The 19947-nt window shown below is 41.1% G+C and overlaps 1 protein-coding gene across 1 annotated transcript in view; it reads left to right on the top strand.

Moving 5' to 3' along the window:
• The window catches only part of LOC308671032 (gamma-aminobutyric acid receptor subunit alpha-4-like), a gene marked incomplete at both ends in the record, with an annotated part of 91679 nt that overhangs the window by 15119 nt on the left and 56613 nt on the right, over window positions 1-19947 (top strand). Inside the window, 4 exons of the mRNA XM_081332969.1 lie at window positions 3170-3237; window positions 4881-5101; window positions 5194-5276; window positions 5495-5638. Of these exons, the coding sequence (XP_081189095.1) occupies window positions 3170-3237; window positions 4881-5101; window positions 5194-5276; window positions 5495-5638 (516 nt within the window). The remainder of the gene's footprint in view (window positions 1-3169; window positions 3238-4880; window positions 5102-5193; window positions 5277-5494; window positions 5639-19947) is intronic.

Genomic DNA, 19947 nt, shown 5'->3' with positions numbered 1-19947 from the left:
TCATCTCTATGGGTTTGGAGTAAAAGTCGCTGGGATGCTCCCCACAATAGAACTGTCCAATTGACAAAATGCAACCAGGACTTTTAACCATCTCAGTCAGATTCCCAGTTTTTGACCAGTGCTGAATTTACCAAGCATCTGGTATAGCCTGAGTCTAGTAGGGCTCTTAGAGTAGCTTTCATCCCTGACCCATGGAAACTCAGTTGCTGACATGACCAGGTCACTTACCAGGGGGTTGTTGTTGGAGTCAGTATCTGTTAAACCCTTGCTGTCATCTGGTGGGATTGGCATTCTCTCCACCCTTTTGGGTGATAGAGTGAACTCCATGACCTCCATTTTTTAAGCGCCATCCCTTTGGCCCGTGGCTGTGCCTTGTTGGTTTTCCCCATGGGGTTTGGGCTTGCCTTCTTGGCTGGATGGCCAGTTTTACATTCTGCAGCTCGATCCCCCTCCTGGCCACATTTAAAGCAGGTGGTGGATCTGACTTGCGCAGCTTGGGGTTTGGCCATTTCCCTCTTCTCTGCAGGGGATCTTTCCCAGGACCTCACCATGTGGTACTTGTTTCGGGCTTGGTCAACCTCTACTTCCTCAGCCAGCACACACCAGTTGTGAAGGGTTGCAGGGTCCCCACTTGCCACACAAGCATTGTCTAGGCCATTATTTAGCCCATCTTTAAAACAGATGATGAGGATGTCCTCTGGCCAGTCAAGTTGGCATGCCAGGTCACAAAACTCCTTGGTGTACTCTGCCGTGGCTCTGCATCCTTGCCTTATGGTTTTAATGTGGTCTCTTGCTTTTCGGTCAGCAAGAGAGTCCTCAAAATGGTGGTGGAGTGCTGTAATGAAATGATCGAGGTTCCTCAAATCAGGGGCATTTGTGTTGTGGAGCATCACCATCCAACGAGCTGCTTCTCCTTCCAGCCAGCGTGACACACCTTACCTTGGCATCTTTGGTGGGAATTTCTGGTCCATATTCCTGCATGTAGGTTAGGACATGGGCCAGGAAAAAACCCAGTTGCTGGGAGTCCCCATCGAACTTCACACCCAGCGGTGAGGCTTTTTGTCTTCATGGACCCATGGCTCCAACACCCCCAGGACAGTGGTCCTAGTGGGCCCCCTCTCCACTACTCCCATGGCCGCAGTTGCACTGGCTAGGGTTGATGCAACTCCCGCCATGGTGTCTAACGGTGAGGCTCTCCCACCATCCTTCTCTCCCACCATCCCCAGAGGCCATTCTGGCTAGGATCTTGTGTGCCTTGAGGCTCTGGAATGCTTCCGTCATGCAGCGCATAACTTGCTTCATGAGGAAGTTGGCGTGATTGACTTCACCGCTTTCTCCCTTCTTATCTCCAAGCTCTTCCCCTCCACTTGCAATTTGTGTCATTGGCTGCCTCAAGTCAGAGTTACTCCTTTGGTTCTTCTTACCCAGTCATCTTTCTTCCCAATGCCAATGGACCACCTGGGTTTTGATGAATCTCCCAGGCCAGCGAACTCCTCTGTCCACCTGCTGAGGTCTGCCCTGGGTAAGCCTTGGTAGAGGCTTCTCCCCAGCACTCTGCTTCCTCCTGGTCACTACCTTGTGCAGACATTCCTTGCACAGTCCTCATGGTACAGATAAGTGCTTCTCTGAGTTGACCACTATTGCAAATTCTGCCTAATGTAAACACCTGCCCCAGTTGGCCCTCTCAGGAAAGCATGTCTCTTGACACCATGTGGTTAATCTAAAGAACTTTCCTGAGAAATAGTGGTTGCAATAAGGTCAGGTGGAATCTAACAATCCTGCGCAAAGCACCAAGCTATTCTTCCCATTCCAAAACCCACCCAACCCTAACCAGTCCACCAGCAGCCAATACATTGCTGCAAGGTTGTTTTGAGAGCACTGAGGTACAGGACAGATAATGGGTCATCCTCAGGGCACAGTGACCTTGGAATAAGGCTGGAACCAGCTGGGAGGGAGTCCATCCCATCTCTGAAGACAATCTCCCTACGGTTAGAGCAGAAGCATGAAAAGAATGCTCCTTGGAGCCTCCCCCTCCTCCCCTCCAACAGAATGGCAGGGCACCCAAAAGTGGACCTGACATGAAGTTCCATGCAATAGTTAAAAAAACTTCAAATGTTTCTGCTAACTCATACTCTAATGGCCTGAATTATATGGTATAAGCCCTGGTGGTGCATTGGTTAGAAGGCAGTATTGCAGGCTATCTGTGCCCACATCCTGGAATTTGATCCTGATGGGCTCAACATTGACCTCATCCTTCTGAGGTCAGTAAAATGAGGACCCAGATTGTTGAGAGTAATATGCTGACATTGTAAACCATTCAAAGAGTGCTGTAAAGTACTATTGAACAGTATATAAGTCTAAGTGCAGGTTGCTATTGCTAATGTTATTTGGTTTTTAAACATAGAGCAAGTGATAGAAGAACTCATTGTAGGTAAATAAATAATTTGCATAAGAAGAGCTTTTAAAAATAGAGTAAAGGTAAAGGTTCCCCCGCAAATGCGTGCTAGTCGTTTCCAACTCTAGGGGCTGGTGCTCATCTCTGTTTCAAAGCCGAAGAGCCAGCGCTTGTCCGAGGACGTCTCCGTGGTCATGTGGCCGGCATGACTAGACGCCAAAGGCGCACGGAACATTGTTACCTTCCCACTGTAGTGGTCCCTATTTTTCTACTTGCATTTTTACATACTTTCGAACTGCTAGGTTGGCAGAAGCTGGGACAAGTAACAGGCGCTCACTCTGTTATGCGGCATTCAGGATTCGACCCGCCAAACTGCTGACCTTCTGATCGACAAGCTCAGCATCCTAACCCACTGAGCCACCACGTCCAAAAATAGAGTAGTACAATTTATTTTCCCTTGTTTGAAGTAGTATGGAATTAGGTTTTTATGCATATACTATATATTCTCTTATCCATGTCAGTGGGAAATGGAGCACTACAAAACTGTATATAAACTGTATTTGCATAAACAAAGGAAATTATATAAAGGTACATGGAAATCCATATTATACAGGAATCTGTAAATACAGCTGCCATATGTTAGTGCTTCATTTTCCTAAAATGAGGCCAATGAATTGTTCCTGTAAGTCTTAGCATTACTTGTCTGCATAATTTTTCCCTAGTTTTTGATGTGAAACAATTCAATTCTCCTTGGTTACTTTTTTTATACATTAGGTCCTGTTACTGAAGTCAAAACAGATATCTATGTCACAAGTTTTGGACCTGTTTCTGATGTAGAAATGGTAAGTATGAGTATTTTGGTAGGTTTAAGGAGGAAAAAATAAATAAATCTAGTACTAAGTGGGTGACTAAATGAAGGACTTTGGGATTCACCTGTTATTCATGTAAAAAAATACCAGATCACCAATAATTTATTTTCAGGGTTTATTACATGTGGCTATGACAGCTTCTATTCTGGTCTTTCCATATTTTAAAAAAGAAAAAAAACCTCAAAATATTAGCATGGTAGGGATGGGTGCTTGCCTGAAGTCAGTCAGGATATGATGAATACAGTACAACAGTGGTGGCAAATCTTTTAGAGACCGAGTGCCCCAAACCCGCCCCTGTCCCATCCCACCCACTCTGCCCCCACCCTGCCCCTGAGCCACCTCCACCTCCTCGGCTTGCTGCAGCAGATCACCCAGGCAGCCCAGCAGCACCATTGTGGCCACGCCCTCCACCCACTCCCCATAGCATCATCTGCACATGAGAGGTCACAAGGGTGGAGTCTTGTCCCCACTGCCCGGCTGCCATTTCTTTGGCTGCGCTGCTCCATGCAGGCTGCGCTTGGGGGCGACTCCTCTGGGGGGGGCTGCTGGTGAGGAGGGGGCCATGGGGGGAGGTGGGACTGGGGCAACAGCACGCATGCCCACCAAGAGGGCTCTGAGTGCCGCCTCTGGCACACGTGCCATAGGTTCGCCACCAAGTGAAATCATCCCATTTGCCTGGGAGGATCGTTATTGATCCTATATCCCAGTTCCTTGATATTTAGTTCAGAAACACCTCTGAATTTTCAAATTATACCACACATTACATATATATGTAAGCAATTATCTTGCAATAACAGTTTAAAAAGAATAATAAAGGATAAACTGAAATTTTTAGAAATTGAATTCTACCCTATGCATTTTTTATTTTTTTACTTATTTTATTCAGTTTTGACACTTGCAGGACATTGCAATAGTTGTATAACCATCCCCAGATAGAAATAGAAATGTTGCCCAGAACTATATGATTGAAACCCCTCTCCCACGTATTTTAAGACAGGGGAAGGCCTTAATTAGGTGACTATGGCCACCATCTTGATTTTTTAAAAAGACTTCTTGCAAATGTCCCAATGCAGGGGCCCAATGCAAAGATTCTGAGGGCCCAATTAAAATGATTCTGCATGATTTACAAACTTCCATATCTATCTTAAATATAAATGGTAGTGAAATCAGAAGACTTACTATTTTGTGGAAAATCTATCTTCACTTTTTGTTTAACCCAATTATGTTTTTACTGGTTGCAATTCAATAACATTCCTTTCATTTGTTTGCTATAAACATACAGTACAGTATATTCCCAGTATAAATTTTAATCATATGTAGAAAAAAACAAAATAGCATGGACATAAAATCATTAACATATGTGAGTCAATTAATCATTTTGTTTCCAGTCCTGAACAAATTTAATTACATGCTTCTTGCCATTCTATTAGATTACACTAATTATTTTTATTTAGTATGTTTAGTAATTTATATAACTAATAAAGAAAATATTAAAATGTTTATAGTTCTGTCAAACTATAGTGTTTAGGGAATTTATAGTTTCCTATCACTGATTTGTCCTTGGTGAAATGCATATAGTGTATAACATTGTTTCATTTGCCTCCCAATTATTGTAGGAATACACAATGGATGTTTTCTTTCGTCAGACATGGGTGGACAAGAGATTAAAATATGATGGTCCCATTGAAATTCTAAGATTAAACAACTTGATGGTTAACAAAGTGTGGACCCCAGATACTTTCTTTCGAAATGGAAAAAAATCTGTGTCTCATAACATGACAGCCCCAAATAAACTATTTAGAATTATGAGAAATGGCACCATTCTCTATACAATGAGGTAACTGCTTTATATATTCTGTACTTTTACATGATTTATTAATTGCTGATGTACTATCCGATGTGAGAACTAATTTTACATGTTTCCTATAGACTCACCATAAGTGCCGAGTGTCCCATGAGATTGGTGGATTTCCCAATGGATGGACATGCTTGTCCGCTAAAATTTGGAAGCTGTAAGTCCCCATTATGACATTTTACTTATGGTACTAAAGCTTCATTTTTGTTCTTGTTGTAAGAAACAGGTCAGAGAATAGCCAGAGGCTTGTGTCTTTGTCAAAAAAGAAAGCTGGTGTCCCTGAAAGCAACATAAATGCTTTCAGTGCGTTTTAGGATAAGTTCTTAAGACAAATGTCCTGTCCATTAATATTTTTCCTAAATATATCTTGTTCAGATGCATACCCAAAGAGTGAAATGATCTACACCTGGACAAAAGGGCCAAAAAATTCAGTGGAAGTCCCTGAAGAGTCTTCCAGTTTAGTTCAATATGACCTGCTTGGACATACAGCATCTACTGACACAATTAAATCCATCACAGGTAAGATTCTTCCAAGTTTAGATAAACTTGCTTGCTCTTTGCTGGATAATTCTTTAGGAGGCAAAGTGAAAATGATTGAAAAGGCAATTAAAAACATGGGAGTTTGTAACGTGGCATGTTTCATAACTACTTGTTTGTCAATGATAATCATTATTTGTGACTTAGTGTACAACCAAACTCTGCAGGTGGTCCAAAGAAATTCATATTAAAATGCTGCTAGAGCAAATCTATCAAGTATAACCATCATTACTGTTTGTGACGGTTTTTAAAATCATGTTTGAATAAAGCAATAGGTAGAATAGGAATAGAAGTGACAACACTGATGGTCTGTGGGTGGTTTTTTAATTAATTTTGTTGTTTATATTATGTGAAGATTTACTAATTTGCTGTTATTGGTGTAGCTGAAATCTTGTACTGTAACTGAGGACAGAACTGGGCAGCAGAGGGAGCAGATGTAGCTGACATATTTTTGAATGGCATTATTGATAGCAAGAGAAAGCAATATTTTCATAATGAATTGGAAATTATTAGTCAGTGAGACACTATTGATCCCTGATTCATTCAGAAAAACTTTATACAAAGAAGTTATCAAGGGATAACAGTCAAATCTTTGCACATTTTCTATTCAGTATTTGAGGCTCGTTAAGAGCATCCTTCTAACCCAGTGCCTTTAAATTTGCATCCTATTAAATTAAGTTTCAATAGCAGCCAATATTGGAATAATTATTTGATACAAGAAATTTTAAGTATATAGAATTAAATTAAAAAGTAAATAAATTTTTCCATTGATGTACCTTGATATGAGCTGAGAAAATTGCATCCTATTCTCCAAACTGTGATCATCTAAATGGCTCTCTGAAGGTTCAATAAACTTTTTTTCATTGCTGCCAAAGATGGCATTGTTTTGCTTTTGCAGCCCATGCTTTCTTGGAAGAGCCCAGAAATTCATATAAATATAAGATACACTTAAAAATCTTATAGATGTGCTTTTGAAACCCATTTTACTTTTCTGTTATATATTTAATTACTTCTCAATTACCATCCTCTAACAGGGAGGTGAGAGACCATTGCACTTTTGAAAAAAGTATATCTTACTTAGATTGATTCATTCATTCTCTATTATGAAATAATCTGATTTCTCATTTGGGACACTGAACCTGAAATACAAGTTACCTAGAAGAGAATACTTGCTTGTTGGAACACTAAGTATCACCCAGACCTTTGATAGTACCTTTTCATCATGTTGTATTTTCTTCCTACAAGATAGCATTTCTTGCTTTCTTTTTTCTTTTTATTAAGTGTGTGAGTGTATGTAACATAATACCAGGATGTAACATAAGATCAAGAGAATCTTCTGCACACTGATGATCTCCATGAATTTCCTTATATGAATTCAGTGCTGGTGCAAAGCAGGTTCAGCAGTATGTGCTCTTGGTTTGAGCAAGTTCTGTGCAGATTTCGCAGAGGGCCTCCTTATTATGTCAATGGCCTTGTCAATGCTTCCTTGATAGCAATGGCAAATAGCAGTAATTACTCCACCCTGTATTAAGAAGCAATGTAGAAACATTGAGTTCTCTAGAGTAGCTTAGATGTATACAGCTATCTGTGAGGGATTATGGAAGACGAGGAAAAGAATGGAAGGGATATAAAATATAAAGAGATGATTGGCGAGGCAGTTGATAGCTTAAATGGCAACTCAGCCTAGGTGGGAAGAAATCTAGGCAGAATCATTGCAAAATATTCAAAATACTCTACCATTATTTCCTTATTATAAATGAAGCTGGGAGATTTTACTTACATTTTCCAAGGTTCTGTATTTCTCCAGATGAGCATTAAAGATTTTACTGAATTCTGTGTAATTCTTGCTTTCTTGAACTTGCTCAGTTTCATGATGCTCAGTACTCTCACAATTTGGACAATAAGGCAGGAAAAGAAAATGATGGATCCAAGTTATACATTAGGGACACATGATCTAATTAGCTGTTTTGGTGGTCAAGTCAAAATAAAACATGTAGAGAAGAATTTGGATTGGATGGGGCAACCTTTTAATACCCAAAATTCTTCTCTAATGTTTTCTTCTGGAAGAAAATATCAATAGGTGGGGACATAACAGTTGAGATGGTTCTGAATATGGCTAATGATAATTAGAATAGAATAGAATAGAATAGAATAGAATAGAATAGAATAGAATAGAATAGAATAGAATAGAATAGAATAGAATAGAATACTACACCAAAATAAAACACAATAGGGAGTAAACAGTTTCTTAAAAAATGATGACCCCCATACAGAATAGAACAGAACAGAAGAGAACAGAACAGAACAGAAGAGAACAGAACAGAACTATCTGTGAGCTAACCAAACTGAATACTTAACAGTGGTGACAAAGGTGGGATGTGCTGCTTAACAAAGAAAATCAGAAGTCACTAGGGGGTGAGGCCAGCACCAGAATCTGGCAGGAACTATGTTCCTCCCCTCGGTCTACCAGCAAACCATGGTGTAGACCACCATGCCCTATGGATCCATCCTAGGGCCAGTAGAGAAGCCTAGCAGTACAAGGCATTGTGAGCACGAAAGCAACTCACCATGGGCAAGGTCGGCAAATTGGAAGAATTCGATGTGGCGCATCCCGAGAGGTGGAGTTCTTACATCTCTCGCATTGAGAACTATCTCCAAGCTAACCAGGTTAGCGAAGATGGCTTGAAGGCCATGACACTCCTGTGCATGTGTGTCCTGGCAACGTTTGACATAGCCGAGAACCTGGTCGTCCCTGCTACGCTCAATTTGGTCGCCTACACAGATCTCAAAAAGAAGCTCAAGGACCATTTCGGGCTGAAACTCTCTGTCATTGCATGGAGACACACGCTTGAGCAGCAGGAGCAACAGCTAGGAGAGTCTGCAACCGAGTTCATAGTCACTCTCTGACAGGCATCTCGGCTTTGCAACTTTGCAGACCTAGAGGAAAGGCTGAGGGACCATTTAGTCTGCGGACTGAGGAACCGAGAGCTCCAGCAGAAGCTGTTCGCAAAGGAGAGCTTCTGATTACAAGATGCCTTGAAGGAGGTGATGGCCGATGAAGTTGCCAGAGGGGTCATTAAAGCTTTGTGGCCCTCCAAGAAAACTCCCAGCCCAGAAACCATCCACCAGGAGGACACCAAATGAACAGAAGATTCTGACTTGGACTTTGAGGTCGACCAGCTGCAGAAGCAACCAGAGACGGGACAGTGGCCAACTGACAAGGCAGTTTCCTTCCCTCGATGCTTGGCCGACATAGAAGCTTGGAGTGCAGGTTCCAAGCAGCAACATGCAGGGCATGTGGAAAACCAGGCCACATTGCCACCATCTGCAGAGGTTGCCGGAGGGACAGACCACAGGAAGAAGCATTCAGGAGAGGTACCGGGGCCCCAGGGCAACATAGAGTAGGCTTTTGCTCCAGCTGGAGGAGCGTGTTCAGAACTGGTGCCCATCACCCCCTTAAAGAGAAGCTTAGACTCAAGGTCAAGCTTCAGGGAGTTCCATGCAACATGGAACTGGACACATGGTCAGCCCTATCCATAATTTCCCAAGGGACCTTCAAGCATATTTGCAGTCACAGCAGCAGACAAGCTAAACTCAGGCCATCTAACCTTTTGCTGACAGATTTCCAAAACTCCCATGTAGTGGTCAAAGAAGAAGCTATGCTCAATGTACAGTTCAAGGGATTTGAGGGTCCACTAGATGTCATACTAGTGGAGGGCCAGTGCACAAGCCTCAATGGCTTAGACTGGTTTGATGCCTTGGGCATCCAAGTAACCAGCATTCATAGAACACAAGCAGCAGACCTGTCGGCAGTTTGCCAGGAATTTCCTGATGTCTTCAGCTCAAATTTAGGGAAGTACAAGGGTCCACCTGTTGCTCTTCACCTTGATCCTACCATAACCCCAATACAGATCAAGCCTCATAGAGTGCCTTTTGCCCTCAAACCCAAAACTGACGCAGAGCTGGACAAGCTGGTGCAACAAGGGGTGTTGCAGCCAGTAGACAGTGGGGTGTGAGAGACTCCCCATAGTCACGCCACTTAAGGCCAATGGTGAGGTGCGCATATGCGTGGATTATAAGTGCACTATCAACAGGGCACTTCAACAGCATGCATATCCGGTGCCTGTAGTCAGCCATATTTTGGCATCACTACAGGGAGGCTGCATATTTGGCAAATTAGATTTGGCTCAAGCCTACCAGCAACTGCCCGTGGATGAGGCCACGGCAGAAGCTCAGACCATTGTCACCCATGAGTGGCTTTCAGGGTTAAGTGCCTACAGTTTGGGGTTAGTGTAGCCCCAGGGCTTTTCCAGGGAGTGATGGAGCGCACGCTCAAGGACATTCCCAGGTTGTGCCCCTATTTCGATGATGTCCTCATAGCAGGGGAGTCAGAACCGTTTGGCAGAATGGCTTAAGACTGTCCTTCAGCATTTCCGTGAAGCGGGACTGAAACTAAAAAGGGAGAAATGCAAGATTGGGGTATGTTCAACCAAATTCCTTGGGTTCCGCATTGATGCCTCAGGCATTCATCCAGCAGACTCCAAGCTCAAAGCAATTCAGCAGGCCCAGAGTCCGAAGTCTAAGGGGGAGCTTCAGGCCTTTGGGGGGCTTTTGAAATTTTACCATGCCTTTCTTCCACACAAGGCCGCAGTGGCAGAGCCGTAACACTGGCTCTTGGACAAAAGGGCAGAGTGGCAGTGGACAAGTGTCCACGAGAAAAGCTTCTTGGCAGTCAAATCACTGCTGTCTTCAAACTCAGTGCTCACTCACTTTAATGAGAAGCTGCCTATTTGCATCACTTGTGATGCATCTCTGTACAGGGTTGGGGCCATGTTCAGCCAGTTGATGGCTGACAGGAGATAGACTCCCATTGCTTACTGCTCTAGGACCCTGTCATCAGCAGAACCCAATTATGTGCAAATAGACAGGGAGGCACTGGTTATAGTGGCCGGCATAAAAAAGTTTCATGACTAGTTGTATGGCTGCAATTTCATGGTATTCATGGACCACAAGCCACTTCTTGGGTTGTTCACCACGAACAAGCAGACACCTCAGATTCTATCGTCATGAATGCTGAGGTAGTCTATCTACCTTTCAGCCTACAGCTACAGGCTGATTCACAAACCAGGCAGGGAAATGGGCCATGCGGTTGGCCTTAGCATGTTACCCCTGCCAAACGTAGAGCCAGATCCCGCTCTGGCTGCATGCATCCTGGCTATCCAGGATTTGCTGGATTCTCCCCTTCATGCTGGGGACACGGCTGCTGAGACAGCCGCTGACAAGACACTTAGCCGCATGTTGAATTGGGTGCATATGAGATGGCCGGACAAATGTCCAGGGCCAGAATTCCAGAGTTTCTACATGAGGAAAGATGAGCTCTCAGATCATAAGGGGTGTATTCTTTGGGGGAGTCAGGTCATAGTCCCGAGCTCCTTGAGGCCCAGGTTTTTAGAGTCTCTGCATTAGGGACATCTGGGAATGAAGGCATTCATGAGGAGCTACCTTTGGTGGCCTGGGCTAGATAAAAATATTGAAGTCCAGGCTTCTGGTTTGCCAAGTTAGCCGACATAGATGTCTGGAGGATGGCTCTCATCTTCCACGTCCAGTTTCGCATCGCTGGGGGGTCCTAAAAGAGCCAAAGAGCCTCCTTGGAGGGGCAACCAGACGGAAGGGGCTTTTGCAGAAACGCGGGGGAGCCACAACCACCCATTAGTGCCTGCATTCCCTTCGTACCAGCAGATGAAAGACTGGCCATAGTAATATGGCCAGTTACTAGGCTGCAGACAGCCAAAGTCAAACTTACCATCAGGCAACATTAAAGCAGCATGGAAGAGACAAAGGTAAGATTCCTCTCTTATACCTTAATCTTCTTCTTTTCACCTAAATAAGCTGCTAAGTACCTTCCCCCCCTGTGGAGAGGGATGGGGGAATTCAACCCTCCCTTCAAATAAGCGGCGAGCAAGCCCAGGGGTGTTTTTTAAAAAAAAAAAGGTTGAAAAAAGAAATGGACTAAAAGAAAAGAATTTTCAAAGTACTTGGGGGACATCCAGTGTCTAAACATGAAATTGCAATCTGACTTTCTCTTTTAAAAAATTAAGAAAATATTTAAGAAAAACAAGATAAGATTAACCTTGAACACCAGATGTGAAACTTCACTATGGAAGAGTTTCAAAAACAAATCTATGCTATGTGGGAAATATCTTACCAAACTTATCAGTTCCTTTCTTCAGCTGGCGATGAAATAAGAGCTTTTGGAAAAGAACTAGAAAGCATCTTGAAGAAACAAACTCAAACTGTGACTACAACTAATATTTTATTGGGACAGAACTTAACAGAAGAAATTGAACAATCAAATACATTGGCAGAAGAATTAAATATTCAACAAATACAGACTTTTGAAGATTATAATGGAAAACAGGTGGAAAAAATTTATTCAGATCAGGACAATTATATCAAGAGGCGAAAATAATGAGAAGATTTGGTGCTGTTAACAGACTCCTCAATCCTTCAAAAGTGGAGACTGGAGGGCCACTTCAAGAATGCTTTGATGAACCTGAGGCAAAGAAGCGAAAAATGACATGGCAAAGGAAGAAAGCAAGAATAAGATTGAAGAAATATGGACATTCTTAAGAGGCCTGAAATAGATAATACCAAAATAGACAGGATTGTACTTGGATTATGAGAGATTGTTTTGATGAGTAGATAAAAATACTGGCTAATTAAAAAATAAAAAATAAAACACAGATGTTTGAATACTAACATTGAAATATTGAGTTCCTTAAATGATATGGATTAAGATGTGTATATGTTAAAATGATAGAATGTAACTAATATACTTGGATGTAGTGACATGAGCGGATGTAGTAAATGTTGAAACGAAAGAAATTTTGGTTAATTTTTAATATGTGGAAACTATAAATGAGAAACAAGAATATTATATTGTCCTCCTCTTTCTCCTCCTTGCAATTGGTATTCTAATGACTAATATTCTAATATTGTACTACTAATATTGATATGGAAATGAGATAAATAAGAACTGTATTACATTACTAGATATTGGAGAAAATTGTGTAAAGGGAAAGGAGGTTATTTAGCAATATGAAAATGAAAAATTTTAAAAGTTTAATTTCAATATCAATGTAAAATTAAAGCTAGAAAAATATATAAGGTGTTTGATGTTTTAAAGATGGAATGTTAAAATATAAAATATACTAAAGTATTGATAAATATAAGAAAACTATTAAATGACTGATGGATAGCAATGAGAAGTATGTTAATTTAGATAAGAGATAGTATGTATTAAAGGAAAAAAGAGAGAGGAAGTATTGGTTACAACAATTTGGAGATTTGTAATAATATGTATTTGTCTGAAATGGAACTATTGTAACCCAGACACCACGTTGCTTTTTCAAGATACTATTGTAATATTGGAAAACTAATAAAAAAAAATATTGAGGCCCAGGTACATGGCTGTTACACTTGCCAGCAATCCAGGCCCGAGATACCGCAAGCTCCTGTCCACCGATGGGAAGCCACATATGCACCATGGTCAAGAATCCACATCGACTTTGCTGGGCAATTTCAGGGACAGCTGTTCCTCATTGTGGTGGACAGTCACTCCAAATGGTTAGAGGTCGCACTAGTCACAACTATGACTACTGCCAGGACCATTCAGGAACTGCACAGAATCTTTGCAATGCAAGGGTTACCAGACGTGCTAGTCTCGGACAATGGGGCTCAATTTACTGCTATAGAATTTCAGTCCTTCCTTAGGGCTAACTTAATAAGGCACACCACTTCACCCCCTTTCACCTGGCCTCGAATGGCCCAGCAGAACACATGGTCCAAATGACCAAAGAATCCTTAAAGAGGATGGTCACCAGCAATTGGCACCTCAGGCTGGCAGATTTCCTACTCTGCCAACGCACAACTCCTTGCACTTCCACAGGCAGAAGCCCAGCTGAACTTAGATGGGGCCAGTGCTTAATTACTAAGCTGGATCAGCTGCACCCTGACTGAGTTGCCTTGGACCCAGCACAGCCAAAACCAATGTGAAATTTGCAAGTTGGTGACCAGTTTGGGCCTGGAATTGTCAATGCCTAACCAAACCGAATACTTAACAGCAATCATTTTCGCTATTTGTTTATTGTATATCATTTTTATCATATTTATAAAATTCTGCCCAAAGTCCATTATTTGTAATTGTTGAATCATGAATTTCCAGGAAACATTATCAAATGCCTTTTGGGCATCCAGAAATACTAATGCCATTTGTTTTCCTGGATGCAATTCATAGTATTCTAATACATTCATTATCACTCTTAAATTGTTTTTAATTTGTCTCTTTGGTAAAAAACCACTTTGATCTGATTGTATGAATTCAGTTAAGTATCATTTCAGTCTCTCTGCCATTATTGAACTACAATATTGGTCTGTAGTTGTTTATCTGTGTCAAATCTGCATCTTCTTTTGGTATTAAAGTGATATTTGCTTCTATCCACATATTTGGAAGTTTAGCCTCCAACAAGAGTTCATTACAAACATCTTTCAATGGTTCACTTAGCATATCTTGTAGGGTTTTATATAACTCCGCCGGTAGTCCTTCTGGCCCCAGTGTTTTTTTCATTTTTTTTTGTCTTTTTATGGCCTCTGTTATTTCCATCATAGTCTTGTAAGTTTCTGGAATTTTTGGAAGGTTATTTCCTTCCAAATATTGAATCATTCTCTCTCTTGGGATTTCTTCTATAGCATAAAGTTTTTTGTAGTATTCTTAATTATCTTTTTTATTTCTTCATTTTTAAATTGTTGACCATCTTTTTCATCTACCAATTTGTTTATCATTTTCTTCTTTTGTTTTTAAGTTTATAAGCTAACCATCTTCCTGTTTTCTTCAGTCCGCCCGGACCAATTGCCATCTGGTCTGAACTCCTGAAACATCCTTCCTTCTTCGTTGCCCCTCCAGGGCAACTTTCCAACCTCTTAGAGTCTCCAGGGCAGAACAAAATCAGGCTGGGAAACTGGAGCCCCAGCTTCTTTCACCCGTCTCATTCTGCACCAAACTGGAAGTCTGAATTGTTTCTCCCCTGATGTCACCTTGGAGGAGAAAGAAATGAGCCTCCGGACATCTGGCTTATCTCCCATTTCGGAAGGGAAGGTGCAAAGCCACAACATTGCTATGAGCCTGGGAAAGACCAGCAACTTTCCCACAATGGACTTAACACCTGAAGATTGGCCTTCGAACTGACCAGAGGAACTATTGGGGTGGGGTTTGCTGGGGACTCTTAACCTATTGATCTGAGTGGGAAACCCTCAGATCCTGTTTATTAAGCCTGCTATCAACTTCTCATAATAAAAGTTCCTTTTGGAAGAAACTGCTTGCACAAGTTCTGCTTTCTTAGGATGAGTATTGAAGAGGGCCCTACATACATTTGTTAACTGGTTGGCAAAGAGTTCATCTATTTCTTCTGATTGGTTGGGTGGCCTGTAATATACACCTATGGCAATGTCACTTTTTCCCCCTCTTTTATATTGACCCATATACATTCTGGAGAGATTTTATCTTTGATCATGTGCATTTCTGTAGATATGTAGTGTTCTCTTGCATATAGTGTAACTCCCCCTCCTTGATAGTGGTGGTGATGATGATTGTCAGCTGTGACCCAGAGAAAGCTGACTCATATGTTGCAGGATCAGTGAGACTTATTTCTATCAATAAGAATAGAGCTGGAAGGGACCTTGGAAGTCTTCTAGTCCAACCCTTGCTCAAGCAAGACACCCTATACCATTTCAGACAGGTGGTTGTCTAATCTTTTCTTTAAAACCTGCAGTGATGAAGGACCTACAACTTCTGAAGGTAAGCTGTTCCAGTGGTTAATTGTTCTCATGGTTACGAAGTTTCTCCTTAATTCCAGGTTGCTTCTCTCCTTGATTAGTTTCCATCTATTGTTTCTTTTCCTGCCCTCTGGTACCTTGGAAAATAAGTTGACCCCCGCTTTTTTGTGGCAACCCTTTAGTTGCTCTTCTCTGCACTTTTGGCACAGCTACGTTTAGTGAAGACCAAATGATTTTTGTAAGACCACTTTTTATTTTTAAATTTCATATAAAGGTAAAGGTAAAGGTTCCCCTGCACATGCGTGCTAGTCGTTTCCAACTCTAGAGGCCGGTACTCATCTCCGTTTCAAAGCCGAAGAGCCAGCGCTTGTCCGAGGACATCTCCGTGGTCATGTGGCCGGCATGACTAGACGCCAAAGGCGCACGGAACGCTGTTACCTTCCCACCGTAGTGGTCCCTATTTTTCTACTTGCATTTTTATATGCTTTTGAACTGCTAGGTTGGCAGAAGCTGGGACGAGTAACAGGCGCTCACTCTGTTACGCAGCACTCGGGATTTGACCCGCCAAACTGCCAACCTTCTGATCGACAAGCTCAGCGTCCTAACCCACTAAGCCACTGCTTCCCTATTGGAATTTCATATAAATGCTGTCTATTCTTTCTTCTCATGCCTTATGTTGACTCTGATAATTATAATGATAATAATTATTGACTTATCATGGTGCTAATAGTGACATTAATGATCTTTACCATTAGATTTGCCATTTAGGACACTGGAGATCTTTACTATAGAGCATCATTTACATTTCATGCCAGTTCAATATGTGTTGCTGCCTGCTAACATTATTTATAAAGACAGATGAAAAATACTACCTTGTTTTATAAAAATATCTATTTGGTATGCTTGTAGAGAATATAAGGATTGATAGTAAAGTGTGGATCCTGCATGCAGAACATTTTAGTTGATTCACTTTTTGGCTGGGAAAGATTGGAAATAATAAAAAGTTACTGGTTGTTAATAGAGACAATGCTAAACTAAATTTTATCAAGGCAATACTGAGCTTAAATCTATTTAGACAAATTGAACTAAAATCTATGTAAACAAGATAAACTACATTCCCTGACTTGGTTGATAGTACTTTCCATATTCTTAAACTAGATGAAGTTTTTATTAAAATCTGCTTCATACTGATTCTGTTCCTGTTTTACATAGAAAAGGTATATTTGAAAAATGAACCGGTTTGTGACTGTTTAATTCACTATGTTTTGCTTTGAGTGCTTATGGTTGATGAAAATGTAAATATTTGCAATATAATCCAGTCAAAAATTAGAATGTGTAAATTGGACCATGCAATTTCATTTCCCACAAATTTGGGGATTTAACTTTTTTGTTCTTTTCTGGAACTTATAGTTTAATACAATAATTACTTTATCATTTAAATATCTAATAATTGGGTGGGCCTAATGATATGAGAACACCTATTGGTACAATGACAATCTGTCCCATGAAGCTGCCATGGAAGGCATATGTTCCAGCTGTTTCAAAACGCAATTGCCAAGGTTTCGTTGGAAATTGCTCAGTTGAATAATATACAATATTTCTCAGCTTTCACTGATCATCAACAATTCAGTGATCATCAACTATAGAGGAGTGGATGCTTAAAGTGTCAAATCTAGCAGAAACGGCTAAGATTTCTGCTTACTTGAAAGATTATTCACAAGAGAGATACATTTTGGTTTGGAGAAGATGGATAGATTATATTCAGAAAAAATATGGGACTAAAAAGTTCCATTTAGCTTATGAGTAAATTTTAGATTGTTATTATTGTTATAATTTTAATTTTTTTTAGAAGTTGGGTATTTTAAAGTGTTGGTAATTATGTTAAAGGTGGGTTAAAGTGTATTATGTATTTGGTTTTTTATATAGTTGATTAATGTTAGTTAGATTATGATTACTATATATTTGTAACCCTGTAATCAGCTTTGGGAAGTGGGGGAGGGGGGGTTGGGGGGTTGGGAAGGGGATAATATTGTAACTCTTTATAAAACTTTTCAATAAAAAAAACAATTCAGTGTGTTGACTTTTATCCGTTTAATTCAGTTGAAGCCCTTGGTATGTTTAATATGGGGAGCCAATGTTTCACCCAAATAGAATGACAACAACAACAATAATAATTATACACATCTGCCTATCCCAGGTCCTTGATAAAGACTCAATAGGTAGACAAAAATGCCAAATCCAGTCTCAACATGTACATGATTATTATAATAATTTTGCAAAATACGACTTCTGGGTGTCAAGGCTCCGCCGCCGACAGCCATTCTGGCTGTCAGCCCTGTCGTCTCCGTAGAGCTGCCGAAAACAGCGCCGATCAGCTGTTTTGACGGCTCGGAAGCCCGCTCCTCAGGAGAAGAGGAGGGGGTGAGCGCCCAGGTAGGGGTAGAGCTCTCCGGGGCTGCCAGAGTTAAAATTCTGGCGGCTGAAGGATTGAGCCCCCCTGAAGCCTGAGTTTGCTCTGGACTGTGGGATGCCTCTGCTCCGGGCTTTTGGAGCAGAGCAGGGCATCAGCAACCATCCCTGCCAGCAAGAGAGAACTTTAGAGAACTTGGATGCAGGCAGAGCGATACAGGAGAACCAGGTGAAAGTGAATTTATGATCTTTAACTTGGTGGACTTTGTGGAGTTTGATGAAAGTGAAAGTGCGTAGCAGGCAATAGTGGGTGAAAATGGCTGCCAAATCTTCTAAAGTTCCTAGAAGCGCGGGGGCTTCTCCGGTGCAGCAATCTTCGTTACAAGCCTTAATGCCCCCCCCTCTGCACCTGCACCTGCACCTGTACCAACTTTTACAGTTAAAGATTTGCAGGATGTTTTGCAAGAGGCTTTGAAAAAGCAATCTCAACAACTAGTTGATCTTATGGATGAGAGGTTTACTGAAATGAGGGCAGACATCTTACTTGCATTTCAAGGCATGGCTGTATGCATAGAGCGCTTGGACGAGAGAGTGGAAGATCTCAGCCAAAATAATATCAGATTAGATGCAAAAATGACAGAGACTGAAAATGTGGTGGATAAAATTGATGACAATTTGACCTTGGTACAGTACTGAGAGATGGAGTTCGCTGTGAGAATTAGAGGCTTAAAAGAGGATTCTAAAGAAAATTTGAAAAAAATAGTTTCAGAGGCTTTGGGAGGTGTTTTGGAGCGACCAGCAGAAGCAATCATGGAGGATATAGACAAAATTTTCTGTGTTAATTCATGGATTGCAAGACAAAGGAAATTACCCAGAGATGTGGTGGTTTATTTTACAAAGAGAGCAATTAGAAATGAGGTTATCCAAGCTTTTTACAATAATAAATTTGCAATTGCTGAACAAGAAGTTTTGATTCTAAAAGAGATCCCTCCAAGAATCCTGAGGAGAAGGAAGGAATTTGCTTTTCTGGCACAAGAATTAAGAAGACGCGATATTAAGTTCAGATGGGAGATACCAGTGGGTATGGTGGTGATGCATGAAGGCACGAGACATCGTCTTCTTACAGTGTTGCAGGCACGTGATTTTTATACCAATGTTTTAAAAGCAGTTGCCATACCACTTTTGGAATCTAAAAACAAGAATGGTGAGGGAGAGTGTCAATCACGAAGTGAGAATCTACAAGGTGCTGAAGGAACAACGCAGATGAAAGATGGAGAATTCCAGAAAGTTACAGGAGTGGATCAAATTTCAGTATCATCGGAGGAGGTTAGAGACCAGAGAATGACACGTGCTGCTGCCAGACGAATGGGACGAGAGCAAGAACAAGAACAGCAGAAAGTTATGATGGCACCTCCAAAACTTACTTAGAGTGAAGCAGTGGGAGGAGCACGACCTAAGAGAGTGCAGGTGATTTTGGAAGAAGCGCTCCAAAAGCTTCAGGTCGCGAAAGATGGCGACAAAGTTTCTAACCTGGAATGTTAATGGCTTAAATTCACCACAGAAGAGAAAGAAAGTTTTTCAATATTTAAAACAATTTAAGAATGATGTTATTTGTTTACAAGAAACACATATTAGAGTCACGGATCAAAAGTATTTGTTTAACTCAAGGTTGGGTACACAATTTATTGCCTCCGCAATGGATAAGAAAAATGGAGTGGTTGTTTATGTTAAGAATACTTTGACAGCGGCTTTAATTGAAGCAGATAAACAAGGAAGATATGTTATAATTGAACTGTTAATAGAAGGCAAGAAAACGCTTCTGGTTGGATTATATGCTCCTAATCAACAACAAGCAGATTTTTATAGTTTATTACACAGCAAGATTACTCAGTGGGATTATAAATCTTGTATTTTTATGGGAGACTGGAATGGCGTTTTGGATGTACAAATGGACAAGGTTGTTTTTTTTAAAAGCACCCCAAGTCATGCTAAACTGCCTAAATCTTTTTTTGAGATGAAGGACGATTTGGAATTGCGAGATATCTGGAAAG

The sequence above is a fragment of the Vipera berus genome (genome assembly GCF_964194415.1).
Source record: "Vipera berus genome assembly, chromosome: 7".
Lineage (NCBI taxonomy): Eukaryota > Metazoa > Chordata > Lepidosauria > Squamata > Viperidae > Vipera > Vipera berus.
This window is presented reverse-complemented; position numbering and strand designations above follow the sequence as displayed.